Here is a 13,239-nt window from a genome sequence, read left to right on the forward strand (position 1 = left end):
ATCGTGATGGTGAAGAAAAAACAACAACAAGGAAGGATACAAACAGTGAACCCATATCCTAGTCCCATTCGAAACTGCAGCTCTTTAAACTAGAGCTCAGAGCTTTCTGACGGGAGCGTTAATTCTTATTATTTTATCAGTAGTATTATAATGTAGAAGTACATTACTGTAGAAATATACTGTATAGTATTATATATCTATATATATCTATGACTTGTTCCTTTGCAGCCTATGCATGCTGATGCAGCCACCCACCTGAACTACAGTATATAGTATTATGGGTTTTCAAAAGGTTATTACAGTTATCAATATCTATTGAAGTTTAGACTTTAGGACAGTGGTCATTCTTTGGAGTGTTTGGGTTCGGCTGATTGGAGGACCTGTTTTTTAAGGTCTATTGAGGCAGCCACAATGGCCAAAGAAAATTTGAGTGATATTTAACAATAGTTTAACCTTCCCTGGGAGATCATTAGGCCAACATTTTTGGGGACAGTACAGTATAAAATGGGCTCTAAAAGAATCTGACTAAGACTGCACACACGAAAAGGAGGAGAGGCTTAGAAGAAGCGTAGAATCCAGAGTAGGCTCATCCTGGGCAAACCAGACCACAGAGATCTCCCGTCATATGAGCGCTGAAGCCATCGACCTCAGGATTTAGCAAAGGGTCTGTTGTCTTATAATTGTGGGGCTTACAAGTTCCTTTTTGTCATATCTATCAGGCTAATGATACCCTGTCCTGAGTAGGGTCTTCTATCATTGTAAGAACCCGGGAACCCATTTCCTTTACAGAGTTGGAGCCTCGCTAATTCTAATCGTTTTTTTCATTCCGTTAATGGCTGGGTCCAGATACCTGCAGTTTCTGTAATCTACGCTACATACGATTAGGCAATGTGTGCTTCTGTACTATTTTATTTTTAACTCGATGATTTATTCCTGACCTGGCTACCTCATTTCTGGAAACAAAGAAGCCCAGTGCCAACACCTGTTACTGCTCGGGCGTGGGTAAAAATGAACTTTTACAACTGGGTTGTAAAGCCAATGGCTGTATCAGGAACAGGTTTTCTTTCTAAAATGTTGGTCCTGTTCATTTCATTTGTCTTGCACGGAGTAATATGTTTCACATTACACTTATTGGTAGTATCATTAAACCCAAGACCACCACAGGCCAGACCAGGCACTTCCACCCGTGAAGAGAAGTTACCGCAACACCTCAGTACTCCTCCCACACCGGAGAGTCCTGGTACACCCCATCCCCACTGCAAGGGCAGAGCCCCAGAGTCATGCGGAGGAGCTGGAGCACAGCCGGACCAGCCCTGGGAGAGGGTCCCCAGAGATGGGGGAGGGCCACTGGGCCATCAACACACCACAGCTCCTCAGCAAAGCAAAGCTGCTAAACAGTTCTGCACTGCCAAGGTCCTGATGTTGCCCCGCAGGAGGGGGGATTTCACATACTGAGAAGAGCCCAGGGGTAGCCCAGCAGTGGGGGGGTTCACATACCTGAGAAGAGCCCAGCAGTAGTCCAGAAGGGTTCACATACCTGAGAACAGCCCCGCAGTGGGGGAGAGGTTACATACCTGAGAACAGCCCTGCAGTGGCACGCCGCTAAGACTCTGAGCCCATTGGCACGAAGCGCTTGGACACAGGAGCACCTAACCGGAGCTACTGTAGTTGTGTGCCACTTAGTCTCATATAATGTGCTATGAGCACCACCAATGAGTATTCACCACTCCAAACGTTACATCATCATCATCATCGATTTATTACTAATCTATTAATAATACTAATCATTTTTATAATATGTATTGCAGTTATTTTAAAAAAAAGAGTCGGAGTATTCTCGGTCACATTTAATGGCAACGTCAGCTCAAAGATTTGGTTCAAACCACCAAATGGAGACGGGCGCGCCGACGAGCGGACCCTGCTGATGCGGGATTAACGCTAGGAAAGAGAGAGCGAGTAAGAGTCTTTGTCTAAAACCTTTCAATTTGGATTTAAAAACACCGACCAAGGACCTGTCACAGTCCAAAGGGACACGGAAGAGTGAAGCTCCAGAGGTAAAGACTGGACGCACAGTACAAGGACTCCAGAGTCATGTGATCCCCAGATCCTTGTGGAGGTTTTTTCCTGGTTCCTGATGGATACAGTTCTCACACAGCTGGTATGTTGAGCATATGGGTGTAATATAACAGAAGTTCAGGAGGAGGTCAAATTCAGAATACTCTCTGGCTGGACTTTCCCTCCTCAATTCCAACTTAACCCTTGTAGCTGCCTCCCTAGTTCATTCCTCAAAATTGAGGGGGGTTGTGACAGCATTGATCTTTGCCCAGAGTTGTCATTTCCTCCCGTAGGCAAAGTAACTCCAAAGTGTCAAGTACGCTATCCTTTTATATTTGTTAGCTTTTTTTTTTGTCATTATTAGAATTTGGACGAATTTCTATACAAAGAATATCAGGGGAATAGGAGCCCATTTTCTCCAGGGACAGGCTAGTACAGAGCTCATGGCGCAGAGTGAGCAGCTGGAAGTGGGGATGTAGGAAATAATCCTGGTTTCAAACAGCAGGGGTAAACTTTGTATTGATAAAGAACACAAACCACAACAACAATTAAGTTTAAGATGTTCATTTCAGGGTCCTTATGCTCCATTATAGTGACGGGGACACTATACTGTAAAAAGGCACCCGTCCTTCAGATGAGATATAAAACCGAGGTCCTGACTCTCTGTGGTCATTAAAAATCCCAGGGTGCTTCTCGATAAGAGTAGGAATGTTACCCTGGTGTCCTGGCCAAATTTCCCCCTGGCCTTTACCAGTCGTGGCCTCCAAATAATCCCCCTCTCTGAACTGGCTTCATCACTCTGCTCTCCTCCCCACTGAGAGCTGGTGTGTGGTGAGCAGACTGGTGCACTATGGCTGCCGCCGCATCATGCAGGTGGCCCTGCACACTGCTGGGAGTGGTGGAGAGGAGTCCCCATTGACATTAAATTGAGAACAGGAAGCACTTCTTTGCATAAAGGGTGGTGGGAGACTGGAACAAGCTAGTCAGCCGTGCTGAATCCGACACCCTAGCATCTTTCAAGAAACAGCTGGATGAGATCCTGGGATTAATTAACTACTAGCTACAGTACCAAAGGGTTAGATGTGCTGAAGGTTCCTCCCCTACTTTGTAAATTCTTCTTACTATCATTAAAAGGAAAAATGTTACCTTTACAAAAAACACCTCAGAAGATGACTGACCTGTCCCACCTGGAATGTTAGCATAGTATACGTTATGGGACTGGTAATCCACTCAAGGAAATAATTCACAGTCTGTGCTTCCTCCTGGACCCTGTTATAAATACAGCCTGCAAAGGAGCACAGAGCATCACACGCTGCAGGGGCGGACAGAGGAGAAGACTGTCACAACTCAGCCTGAGCACAGCGAGCCAGGAAACAGAAGAACGCAGATTTTCAGCCCAGATCAAAAGACAGATCTTTCAAAGAGCAACATCCCCGCACTCTCCTCCAGCGACAGCCAGGTAAGTGTGCCTACCTTTGTCTTCGCATCACTGCTCGGATTTGTTGTGACAGACACGTGTCGTTTCTCTCTCCCTGTGAGCCAGGCTTGTTCAGCCAAGTCCTGAAAACTCATTCTCCAGTCATTCTGGTACCTTTGTGGCACTAAATAAAATACTACACTCCATAAGCATTTTTTAATTCAAATGTGATATCGCAGCAGTTTGTTAAAATTGTAGAATTCTAAAGGGTTTACATTATTAATGAATCAAATTTCTACTTTTTTTACATTATAAATAACTATGGTACCTCAATAAACTTACAGTTGTGATACACGACAATAGAGTATTGTATCACCTAGTTTCACTGATATTCACACTATGCTGCAGACTCAATGGTATCAGACGTTTGGTGCACGATGAATTTCTGAGTCATGTCATCTCAGTTTTAGTCTAGCGCTCACAGGGGAGCTATTTTTTTTCTTGACCTAACTTTTCAAGCGCATTATTATTATTATTATTATTATTATTATTATTACTATTCTTCATTCTGTCTGGGTTTGTTATTAAAAGAAATCAAAACCAGAAATCAGAATGTCTTTTTTCGTAACCAGAACCGACACACGCAAGGCATTTTACATAACAATATCCAAATCATTTCTCCACAGGACGCTCTGTTGTCTGGTGCTGTATAATTCAAGCTGTAATGTTTCCTAATTCTGCCACAGCGCTGGGCTGTGTGAATCGAAAAGAATTGCTTACGTTCCTGAATTGGTTTCATCAGCCAGCTGTGAACAACACAAACTAGAAAGCTGCTGTAATCAAAGGACTTTTATATTTTTAAACTCTTAGGCAATTAGACCCTCTTCGCTTCCCGCGGACTTGAGCGGCTGAAAAACGCGTTCATTAATTTAACGCGACGGTGACGTTTAATGCGCGTTTATCCTGATGAGGAAACACCCTAAGAAACAAGTCTTTTGGGGATACACATTTACGAGTTGGTCACATAATTCGGTGTTTTAGAGTTTTGCTACGTGCACTTTGTAAGTACAGGAGTTACAAAACTCCATTAGAAGTGCGCCTTCAAATTGGAACAAAACCGGTTGCAGAATTAGCGAAAATGTTTTACGTCTTCGACGTTACAGATTTGAAGCTTTTACAAATGATAATAACAATAATAATAATCTTATAACACGTTATTCAAATTCAGAAAAAAGAGCTGGGCACTTAAAAAGCAGTGCGATACGTTTATTTAAGTCAATCTGGACGTGTTGACAACTAACGGTCTTGAATAAAGCTGCGACGACAAACACTGGAACTGGCGCGCAGCCAAAAAGCAGAAACTCGGCGGTTTTGAAACCCTTGCTTCACTTTCTGCGGAGGTTTCAAGACAAAGGAAATAACTGCCCACTTACGAACGAAAGGAGCAATTTAGCCCCTCCTGCCCGGCTGGTAGTTGGTAGCAAATTGATCCCAAGATCCTGCAGTTTCTTGAAGTAAGCCAGGGTATCGGTTTCAACAACACGGCTGGGTACGTTGTTCCACACCCCCACCACCCTCTGTGTAAAGAAGCGCCTCCTGCTCTCCTGTCAGTTGCCCTTCCCGCGGTCCGTGCTTCGCCGTTCGCCCTGAGGAAAGCTGCGGGGTTGATTTTGCCGGCGCCCGTATCGCTCGGGGAGGGCTCCGGAACTGATCACAACACCGGGTTCGCCCCTAAACCCCAGTCTTCAATTCAAGGAGAAGCGCGACCCGTTGGCTCCGGTGCTGGTTGTTCCACATCCGTCCACATGAACTCTCTTATTAACGACACTCGAGCACACGGAGCTGCACAAGCTAACTGTGTCTCCCTGTGTACTTGGCCGTGTCCTCCGGACCCCCGCTGTAGCTGTAACGGGCGGTGTCTCCATGCGTGTGCAGGATGGCCCAGGGGTTCGCCGCCGTGTTCTACAGCGAGCCCGCCGTGCTCGGCCTCCTCGCCAACGTCTTCAGCGCTTTCTACGTGGCGCTGCAGAACTTCGCCCACGTCTCCACCCACCGGCAAGCCGAAGGCGTTGAGAACACCCTGGCAGGTGAGCGCCGCGGGGGGGAGGTCCGGGAGAGGCGCTTTAAACCCACGGCATGGCTTCAGTTCCAGGCTTGGGGCGCCGTCTGTGTGTTTGGGTGGGTTTCCTCCCACAGTCCTTACTGACGTACTGGCTTTTGGGAAAACGGGCCCTGGGGTGAGTGTGTGTGTCTGTGTGTCCGCCCTGTGATGGACTGGCGTCCTGTCCGGGGTGTACCCTGCCTGTTGCCTGCTGGGATAGGCTCCGGCTCCCCGGCGACCCTGAACCGGGTGAAACAGAAAATGTCATTTCTAGACGCTGGCACGGTTTTCTCACTGGCGGATTTCCTGGTGCGTGTCCGTGTCTCACGGGGGGCTCTTGTGTGTGTGCGTTGCGTGTGTGTTTTTTTCAGGGGTGCACCTCATCCTCATCGGGGGCGTGGTGCAGCTGGTGGCGGGCCTGCTCACCTTCCGGAAGTACGACCACCTGGCCGGGACCACGTTCCTGGCCTTCGCCGCGCTGTGGAGCAGCTACGGCGCCACGCGCCTCGTGCTGGGGGCGCAGGGCCCCGCCAACCTGACGGAGCCGGGGAACGGCACCGCGGCGAGCGCGCCGCCCGTGCAGGAGTCGGCCGTGGCGGGGCTGGTGGCCTACATCAGCGTGGCCTTCATCGTGTCCTTCTGCTCGGCCACCGCCAACTACGTCATGCCCGTGGTGTTCGGCGCCATCACCATCACGCTGGCCTTCGAGGCCGTGGGGCTGTTCGCCGAGTGGGCGCTGGCCGTGTCGGGCGCGGCGCAGCTGGTGATCGTGGCCTGCGGCTTCTACGGGGCGGCAGCCCTGCTCCTCAAGGGGCTGTACCAGCGGCACGTGCTGCCCGGCTTCGGCAACGCGCTGTTCGACGTGCTGCTCCTGGGCGCCAAGATCAAGCCCGCCCAGCGCAAGATGGTGGGCCGGGGAGAGGAGGAGGAGGAGAAGAAGAAGAACAGCAAGTACGCCGAGCCCCTGGCGCTGGGCAACATGAGCGACACGGTGTCGGCGGCCATCCTGGCGTTCCACTGCTTCGGCTACCCGCGCTCCTTCCAGGTGGGCACCCTCTGGGTGAGCATCAACTGCGTGGCCCAGCTCCTGGCCAGCTACTACGCCTACCTGCGCCTCGACGTCTTCCACGGCACCAAGTTCGCCTTCCACAGCGCCTACTGGCTGGTGCAGAGCTGGGAGGAGTTTGTGGTGTCGGTGCCCCTGGCCGGGCAGGACGTGGGCGACTCCCGGGCGGCCATGCTGGGCGGCTGGTTCTTCCTGGCCGCCGCCCTCCTGCTGTGCCTGCTCTCCCTGAGCCGCGACAGGGTGGAGCTGCTCCACAACGCCGCCTTCGCCGGCCTCACGGTCTCCACGCTGCCCCAGATCCGTGGGCAGGGCCGCTACGCGTTTTTCGGCGTGGTGAGCGTGCTGTACGCCGTCCTCAGCCTGGGCATCTCCTTCGTCAGCCTGGTCAACTCCATCGCCGAGAAGGCCCTGATCCCGCTGGGGGCCCGTCTCGTCAGCCCCCTCAAGCTGCAGGAGGCGCTGTTCGGCTTCAAGCGCTGCCTCACCCCTTACGCCCGGCCCCTGCCCCCGCCCTCGCCCGTGGAGGAGCTGCGCGCCCAGCTGTCCGACGCCCTCTTCTTCTTCTGCAACGGCCTGGCTGCCCTGTCCGCCCTGCAGTTCTCTGGCCCGGACCTCGCGCGCTCCCACCTGTCCGTGCCCTGGGTGCTGATCCCGGGCGTGATACTTCAGCTCTATGTGGCCCGGCTGCAGGTTCGAGGGGGACGCCGCTTCGGCCCCACGGTGCCGTTCTGCTACGCGGCCATCTGGGCCTCCTGGACCTGGCTGCGGTTTGCAGGTACAGCGTCTCCACCTGGAAGAACACTCCTGCTGTTCAAGGCAGGGCTGCCGGTCCGCAGGTCCCACCTATAACACACATCCCAGAGCAATTCACACGTTCTGATGATGTGCAGGGTTATAAAGCAATACAGATATGGAACGGAGATGCTAGTGTTGTATGAACGCTGCACAGTGTGCAATACGTGCCGTGAGGGAAGAGTGAAGGAGATCAGTGGGTGGGATTGATGGTGTTTCGTGCACGTTTCATGCGTGCAGGTGCCCTCGTTAACCTCAGTCTTCCTCCCTCCCCCTCTTCCTCACAGGCCCTCTCCTGAGAATCACCGAGCCCTCTCTCCATGCCTTCACTGCTGGTGCTGTGGCCTTCCTCATCATCAATGCCTTCGTCATCATCACTGGTACGTCCCTGGGAGCTGCCACCTTCCTTCCATTTTACAGCATGCGCGCGGGATACCTGTGCCGCCACATGCCTCCCTTTGGACCTCCAGCTGAAATGAGCGAGGGCGAGGTGTTTCAGTAATTGTGGTCCCCCAGGCATACATGAGTAACAGGATTTCTGTTCCCCCTCACAGCTGCGTACTCCAATATTGTGCTGCTGGCCCTCACTGCATCAATGGAGGTGCTCATTGTCTGCTTCCTGCTGTTCACCTTGAACAAACTGCCACTTCCTCTCGAAGGTAAGGGCCGATAATAGAGTGATTTGATCCTCCTGTTCCTTTTTTCTCCACCACACCGTGCCCCACGAGCACACTTTCACAAGGCACGGGGCTCCACAAAGCCCCTGCCAGAAATCAGGCTTCTGTGGAAGGTGTCTTGCAACATAACAAAGCAAAACGCTTTCCGTTCAAGAGGAGTTTCGTCATTTCAGTTAAAAAAATGGAGTTGAGAAAAGGGCCCATTTTAGAGCTAGGTCTTGTTGCATAACATGAGCGAAGCCGTGCTTTTTAGGACTACTGGGTAACCTCAGTGTGAAGCCATTACTGTCTGATGAAATTCTACAGACAGCTGGAAACACAACACTTTTAACTCAGGGGCTGTGAATGATTGTTTTAATGCATAGTAAGCAAGCTATTATCACTGAATGATACATTACAGAGACAATCTGAGAACCATCTTCCTTTTATACACAGTTGATGTTCTTATAAAACCGTGCTGATTCTAAATACCTTATAGAAGTAGTTTGGAAATGTGTGGTCTGGCGAACCTTTGTTTTCTGTTGGTCTTCTAACTTTCCTGTAAAAACAAAACAAGGAGAGGCCATTTGCTACATCTGTGCTGTTTGGTGTTTAGCAGATAAGTGATGCAGGGGTCTGCTCCAGTTCTTGAAAGAGGCAACCGTGCTTGGTTGCTCTTTCTCCAGGCTGATTACAGAGCAGCGCTATTCTGAAAGGGGGAGAAAGGCATAAACTGCTGACAATAATAATAATAATAATAATAATTGCTTACACTTATATAGCGCTTTTCTGGACACTCCACTCAAAGCGCTTTACAGGTAATGGGGACTCCCCTCCACCACCACCAGTGTGCAGCCCCCACCTGGATGATGCGACGGTAGCTAGAACGCTCCCCACACATCAGCGATCAGTGGGGAGAAGAGCAGAGTAATGTAGCCAATTCATAGACGACTGATGTCTGATGACTCTCTTGTCGCACTCTCAGGTGTGTTCTTGGTCATCTTCACTGTGCTCTGCATGTATGGGGCCACTGCGTCCTTCACCAACTACCTGTTTGAGAAACCACTGATTCCCATGGGACCACAGCTGATGAAGGTACGGTCCTGTAACACACTGCAGGTTGGGTTACTGCCCAATACAACAACAAAAAAAGATCAGTTGAGATGTGGATTGGCAGCTTTTATTTTTTGCACTCGGAATTGAAAGCAAAATCATTATCCTGCCTTCTCTTCCTTAACTTCAACATGTGATGGATTCTAATGGAGGGAGGGATCGAGTGACAAAGACTGCCAGTGGTTTGCTTGCGCCGGCCGAGAGAGAGAGACAAATTGCTAGTGGAAATAGTGGAACAGCATGCCCCTAGGAAATGCTGCAGCCGGCTCTCTCCGCAGTGGGTGATGTCCTGTGTACCTCTGCTTCCCCTAGTCTGGGAAGAGCAAGAAAACCAGCGCAGAAGCCCTGCCTTGCCCCTGCCCCAGCTCCCAGAAGACCAGTGGGCTCATGACGATCGCACGAATCCTGGAGTCCGGAGGGGTGTGTGGGATCCCCTCTGACACCGTCTACACTCTGTCTGCCTCCTGCAAGCACCCCTCCGCCATCGAGCGCATCTACAACATCAAGGTGAGCGCCGCCATCCTGGCTACTCTTAGAACCGCATAAGGCAAGTCCGCAGCTGGGAAGTCTGAAAGAGAGGATCATTTTACGTGAAGTGACTGATTGATCTTTTCTCGCTCGCTCTAAAATGCATTTGGCACATCCCTGTACCGTAAAACTGAATTTTATGACAAGTTAGTTGAAGTAATCATAGCATGTAACTAAGACACTAAACTTTCTGTTGCTGTATGTCCAAGTGTGCTCAATTTACATACGGCAAAACATTCTGCTTTTTAGTGCTAGGCAATAGAAGTGTTGAGGTTGGGAATCACTTCTAAAACTTGTGTTTAAGCACTGTTAAGAGAACACGGATGGCCATTGTACCCAGAGGGCATCTCTGCCCATTGAAATAATAATTAAAGTGCACTTCAAATATAAAACTTTGAACTATAAACAGGCCAGAAGCAAGGAAGGTATGACAGCCCTCCAATTCTGATAGTTGAAAACCATTAAATATTTTCAGCTTCACAAATCCTGGTTTGAAGAAGAGAGTAAGAACACGTGTGCAGGGTTTCTGCACCTGTGCTCTGGGGCCAAGCCCTAACCAGCCGCTCTTCCGGCAGGAACGCCCCTTGGAAAAGCCGATCTGCCTGACGATCGCCAGCCTGGAGCAGCTGGAGGAGGTGAACCCGCCCTTCAGCCCCCTGCTGTGGGAGTTCATGAGGAACATCTACCCTGGGGGCATCGGCTGCATCGTCAGGAAGGGCGAGTGGCTGAGGAAACTGGGTGAGCACCTGTCGGCGGGATGGCAGGGCAAGCAGAGCATGGCAGGGCACAGTAGGCAGAGCACAGACAGCAGGAACGGTAGGGCACAGCAAAGCATAGACAGCAGGGCACAGCCAGAGCAGAGCATAGAGAGGAGGGCACAGTCCAGCAGGGCACAGATGGCAAGGCACGCATGAACATGAGAGCTATGGCTGCGCAGTCATTCAAGTTGGGGAAAAGCGTGAAGTCTGCTCAAGCTGCAAAGCAGACCGAGTGGAGAGTGTAACCACACGATGAGAAGGGGGTGTCGTTGGGTGTTATAGCCACCAAGACCTGCAGCCACTAAAGCTGTGCTCTTCGGCCTGTGTCTCACGGGCCAGGGGGTCATCTGGTTTTCCTTTCACCAAAGGAACTAATTAACCTTGAACCCATTTTTCAGGTCTTACGCAGGCATATAAAGAGATGTACCCCAGAACACTTTTTCTAACGTTACAGGCTGTTGAAATCCAACCTCTTGCCCCATGGCCTTTGTGTGGCACCCTGCTGTTCAAAGTCACACGGCCCAATCTCTCTCTTACCCCCTGGGGAGCAGGAGTGGGCCCAGCCTACGACTACGTGGGGACCAAGGACACCATCATGATCCGCATCTCTGACCTGACCGTCACCACCCACCTGCTCAGCATGACCGGGCCGCTGGCCATCACCTCCGCCAACCCCAGCGGGGAGCCCGACAGCACGCACCACGACATGGTCGTCACGTGAGTACCACCCCCTTCGACATCTAGAGCCGTGCAGCCGTTTTGGGCGCCATCGACAGCGCTGTCATGTGCTTTACTGCAAATGTGAGCCCGGAGCTGCCCGCAGGCACCCGCAGGGCCCTGGCGTGTGAGCCACTCACTTGACAGCCGGTCTCTGCTCACCCCTGCAGGCGCCTGGGGCACAAGCTGGACGGCGTCCTGTGCGACGGCGACTCCACAGAGCTCGTCTCCTCCACGGTGGTCATCTGCACCAAGATCGACGAAGGTACTGCCCCCTGCTGGGCGCCACCTCTCTCCTCCTCCCTCCCTCTCTCTCTCTTTGGCTGCCTTCACCCAGGGGTTCCCAGCGCTGGGGCGGCAGTCCCACGGGTGTGCGGGTTGATCCCTCACTTGACTTAATAACAGGATTGATTTCATCCGTTCTCAGCTCTTCGACACGCAGGGCTCGTCATCCTTGTAACTGCTGCATGTCACAAGCACCATAAAGCTGCAAACTACCGAATGGGGGGGGGGGAAACGAGCCAATTTTCCAATCATACACCTTCTTAGATCAATTAAGGCCACAATGAAGCCTTTAGGCTGGGCTGGAAAGAAAACCAGCAGGTTTTTTGTGGACTCCAGGCCTCAAACCAGCCACCCCTGATTTCCTGAGCCCCCCCACCCCACCCTTCGCGTTATTAGTTAGCCAGACGAAACGAACTGAAGCTGCTTTGCGTTCCCCTCTGCCTCGCAGGGAAGCTGTCCTTCCTGAGGGAGGGCGCCGTGCCCACGGCGAAGGTCCTGCAGATCTTCGAGCGCGTCAGGAACAAGATGGCCGCCACCGAGGCGGCGTGAAGGACCGCAGCCGGAGGACACGGTGCCTCTCTCCTCCCCTGACCAGCAGCCTGGCGCCGGGAAGGCACCGCAGCGTTCGACCGGCAGACGGTGATTTTTTTAAACAAAGACGTATTTTTTTCCTCAAGAGGAGGCGTGTCCGAAGGAAATATTTACCCAGGCCCTTCACAAATTCACAGAGAGCGACAACTTTAGACTGCAGTTCCTTCTGCAGAGGGCAGCTTGTTAGACCTCACGCCTGAACTACACGCAATCGTTCAATATTGTTTTTAAAAATCACTTCACTTAATTTATTGGATCTGCTTGAAGGGGCTTTTTTGGAGTCAGGGAGCCTTAGAAATGTATGTATTGTTTTCGTTGTATATATATATATGCAGTTAGTATTTTTGTAAGTGTTAATATGTATCTGGTGTGCAATATTTTTTTTTTAAATCAGGTTAAACTTCAGATAATGGGAAAATGGCTGGGACTGCAAACGTGATTAAAGTAATGGAACTGGGTATTTTTTAAATAAATGTTTTCAACACGAACATGCGGTGTATGTTAATTATTACCCTTAATATCTTGAAAGGGGATTTTACTGCACAAGTTTTAAAAATATGTTATTTAAGCAAAATAAAAACATTTGTAGGCACTTCAACTTTTTTTTTTTACGGCTGATTGACCAATGCCTTGTTTAACAAGCTGAGGCTTTACTACACAACAATATGCAGAACTTGCATTACAAGCAGACAAGTTGGAAAGCAACTGATTTGATCTGAGACCTTGAGCAGAGAATTAAGTTCACAGACTTGTTTACGCGACACAGAAATATTAACAGACCTGATCCCTATTAGCCACTAATCAATGCTCTCAAAGAATAGAAAGTGATAGGATTTCTACCTGGTCAATTCTCAAATTATTGGTCTCATACAATAAACAGAGGTGGCATAGGGTAGTAGTTAAGTCTGGAATCATGACTGTCAGGTTGTGGGTTCAAGTCCCTGCTGCAGATAATGCTGTTGTATCTGGATTGACTTAATGGCAGCCAATGTGGCCCAGATACAGCAATGACGTGCCTACTATAAGTAATAGTAAGTTACCATAAAATAAATTGCGGCAAAAAAGAGGAGATAAATTTTAACCTCCATAACAATCAGAGGAAATATTTTTAAAAACACACCTCTAGAAACTGGATATCATAGGAGAATGGAACTCTCCTA

General features: G+C 50.3%; 1 protein-coding gene across 2 annotated transcripts; it reads left to right on the forward strand.

The window, feature by feature from the left end:
* Positions 1 to 3,471: 3,471 nt before the first annotated feature.
* Positions 3,472 to 12,567, forward strand: LOC148828773 (uncharacterized). Of its 2 annotated transcripts, XM_088925624.1 has the most exons (11): positions 3,472 to 3,514; positions 5,376 to 5,559; positions 5,945 to 7,414; positions 7,719 to 7,811; positions 7,986 to 8,090; positions 9,073 to 9,182; positions 9,513 to 9,707; positions 10,304 to 10,466; positions 11,038 to 11,203; positions 11,374 to 11,468; positions 11,937 to 12,567. In XM_088925624.1, exons 2-11 carry the CDS (start codon positions 5,409 to 5,411, stop codon positions 12,035 to 12,037), a joined length of 2,649 nt encoding a protein of 882 aa, XP_088781750.1. In that variant the 5' UTR covers positions 3,472 to 3,514; positions 5,376 to 5,408; the 3' UTR covers positions 12,038 to 12,567. The 2 variants fall into 2 exon arrangements, with proteins under 2 accessions (XP_088781750.1, XP_088781751.1); XM_088925625.1 differs by lacking the exon at positions 3,472 to 3,514 and having other exon boundaries at positions 5,301 to 5,559.
* Positions 12,568 to 13,239: the final 672 nt, after the last annotated feature.

This window comes from Atractosteus spatula, chromosome 9, assembly GCF_055471065.1.
Source record: "Atractosteus spatula isolate fAtrSpa1 chromosome 9, fAtrSpa1.hap1, whole genome shotgun sequence".
Taxonomy (NCBI): domain Eukaryota; kingdom Metazoa; phylum Chordata; class Actinopteri; order Semionotiformes; family Lepisosteidae; genus Atractosteus; species Atractosteus spatula.

Coding starts and splice junctions, on each gene's coding strand:
- LOC148828773 (XM_088925624.1), top strand. CDS start 5,409: ATGGCCCAGGGGTTCGCCGCCGTGTTCTACAGCGAGCCCGCCGTGCTC. Junction 9,708..10,303: donor AGCGCATCTACAACATCAAG/GTGAGCGCCGCC, acceptor CTCTTCCGGCAG/GAACGCCCCTTGGAAAAGCC. Junction 10,467..11,037: donor CGAGTGGCTGAGGAAACTGG/GTGAGCACCTGT, acceptor CCTGGGGAGCAG/GAGTGGGCCCAGCCTACGAC.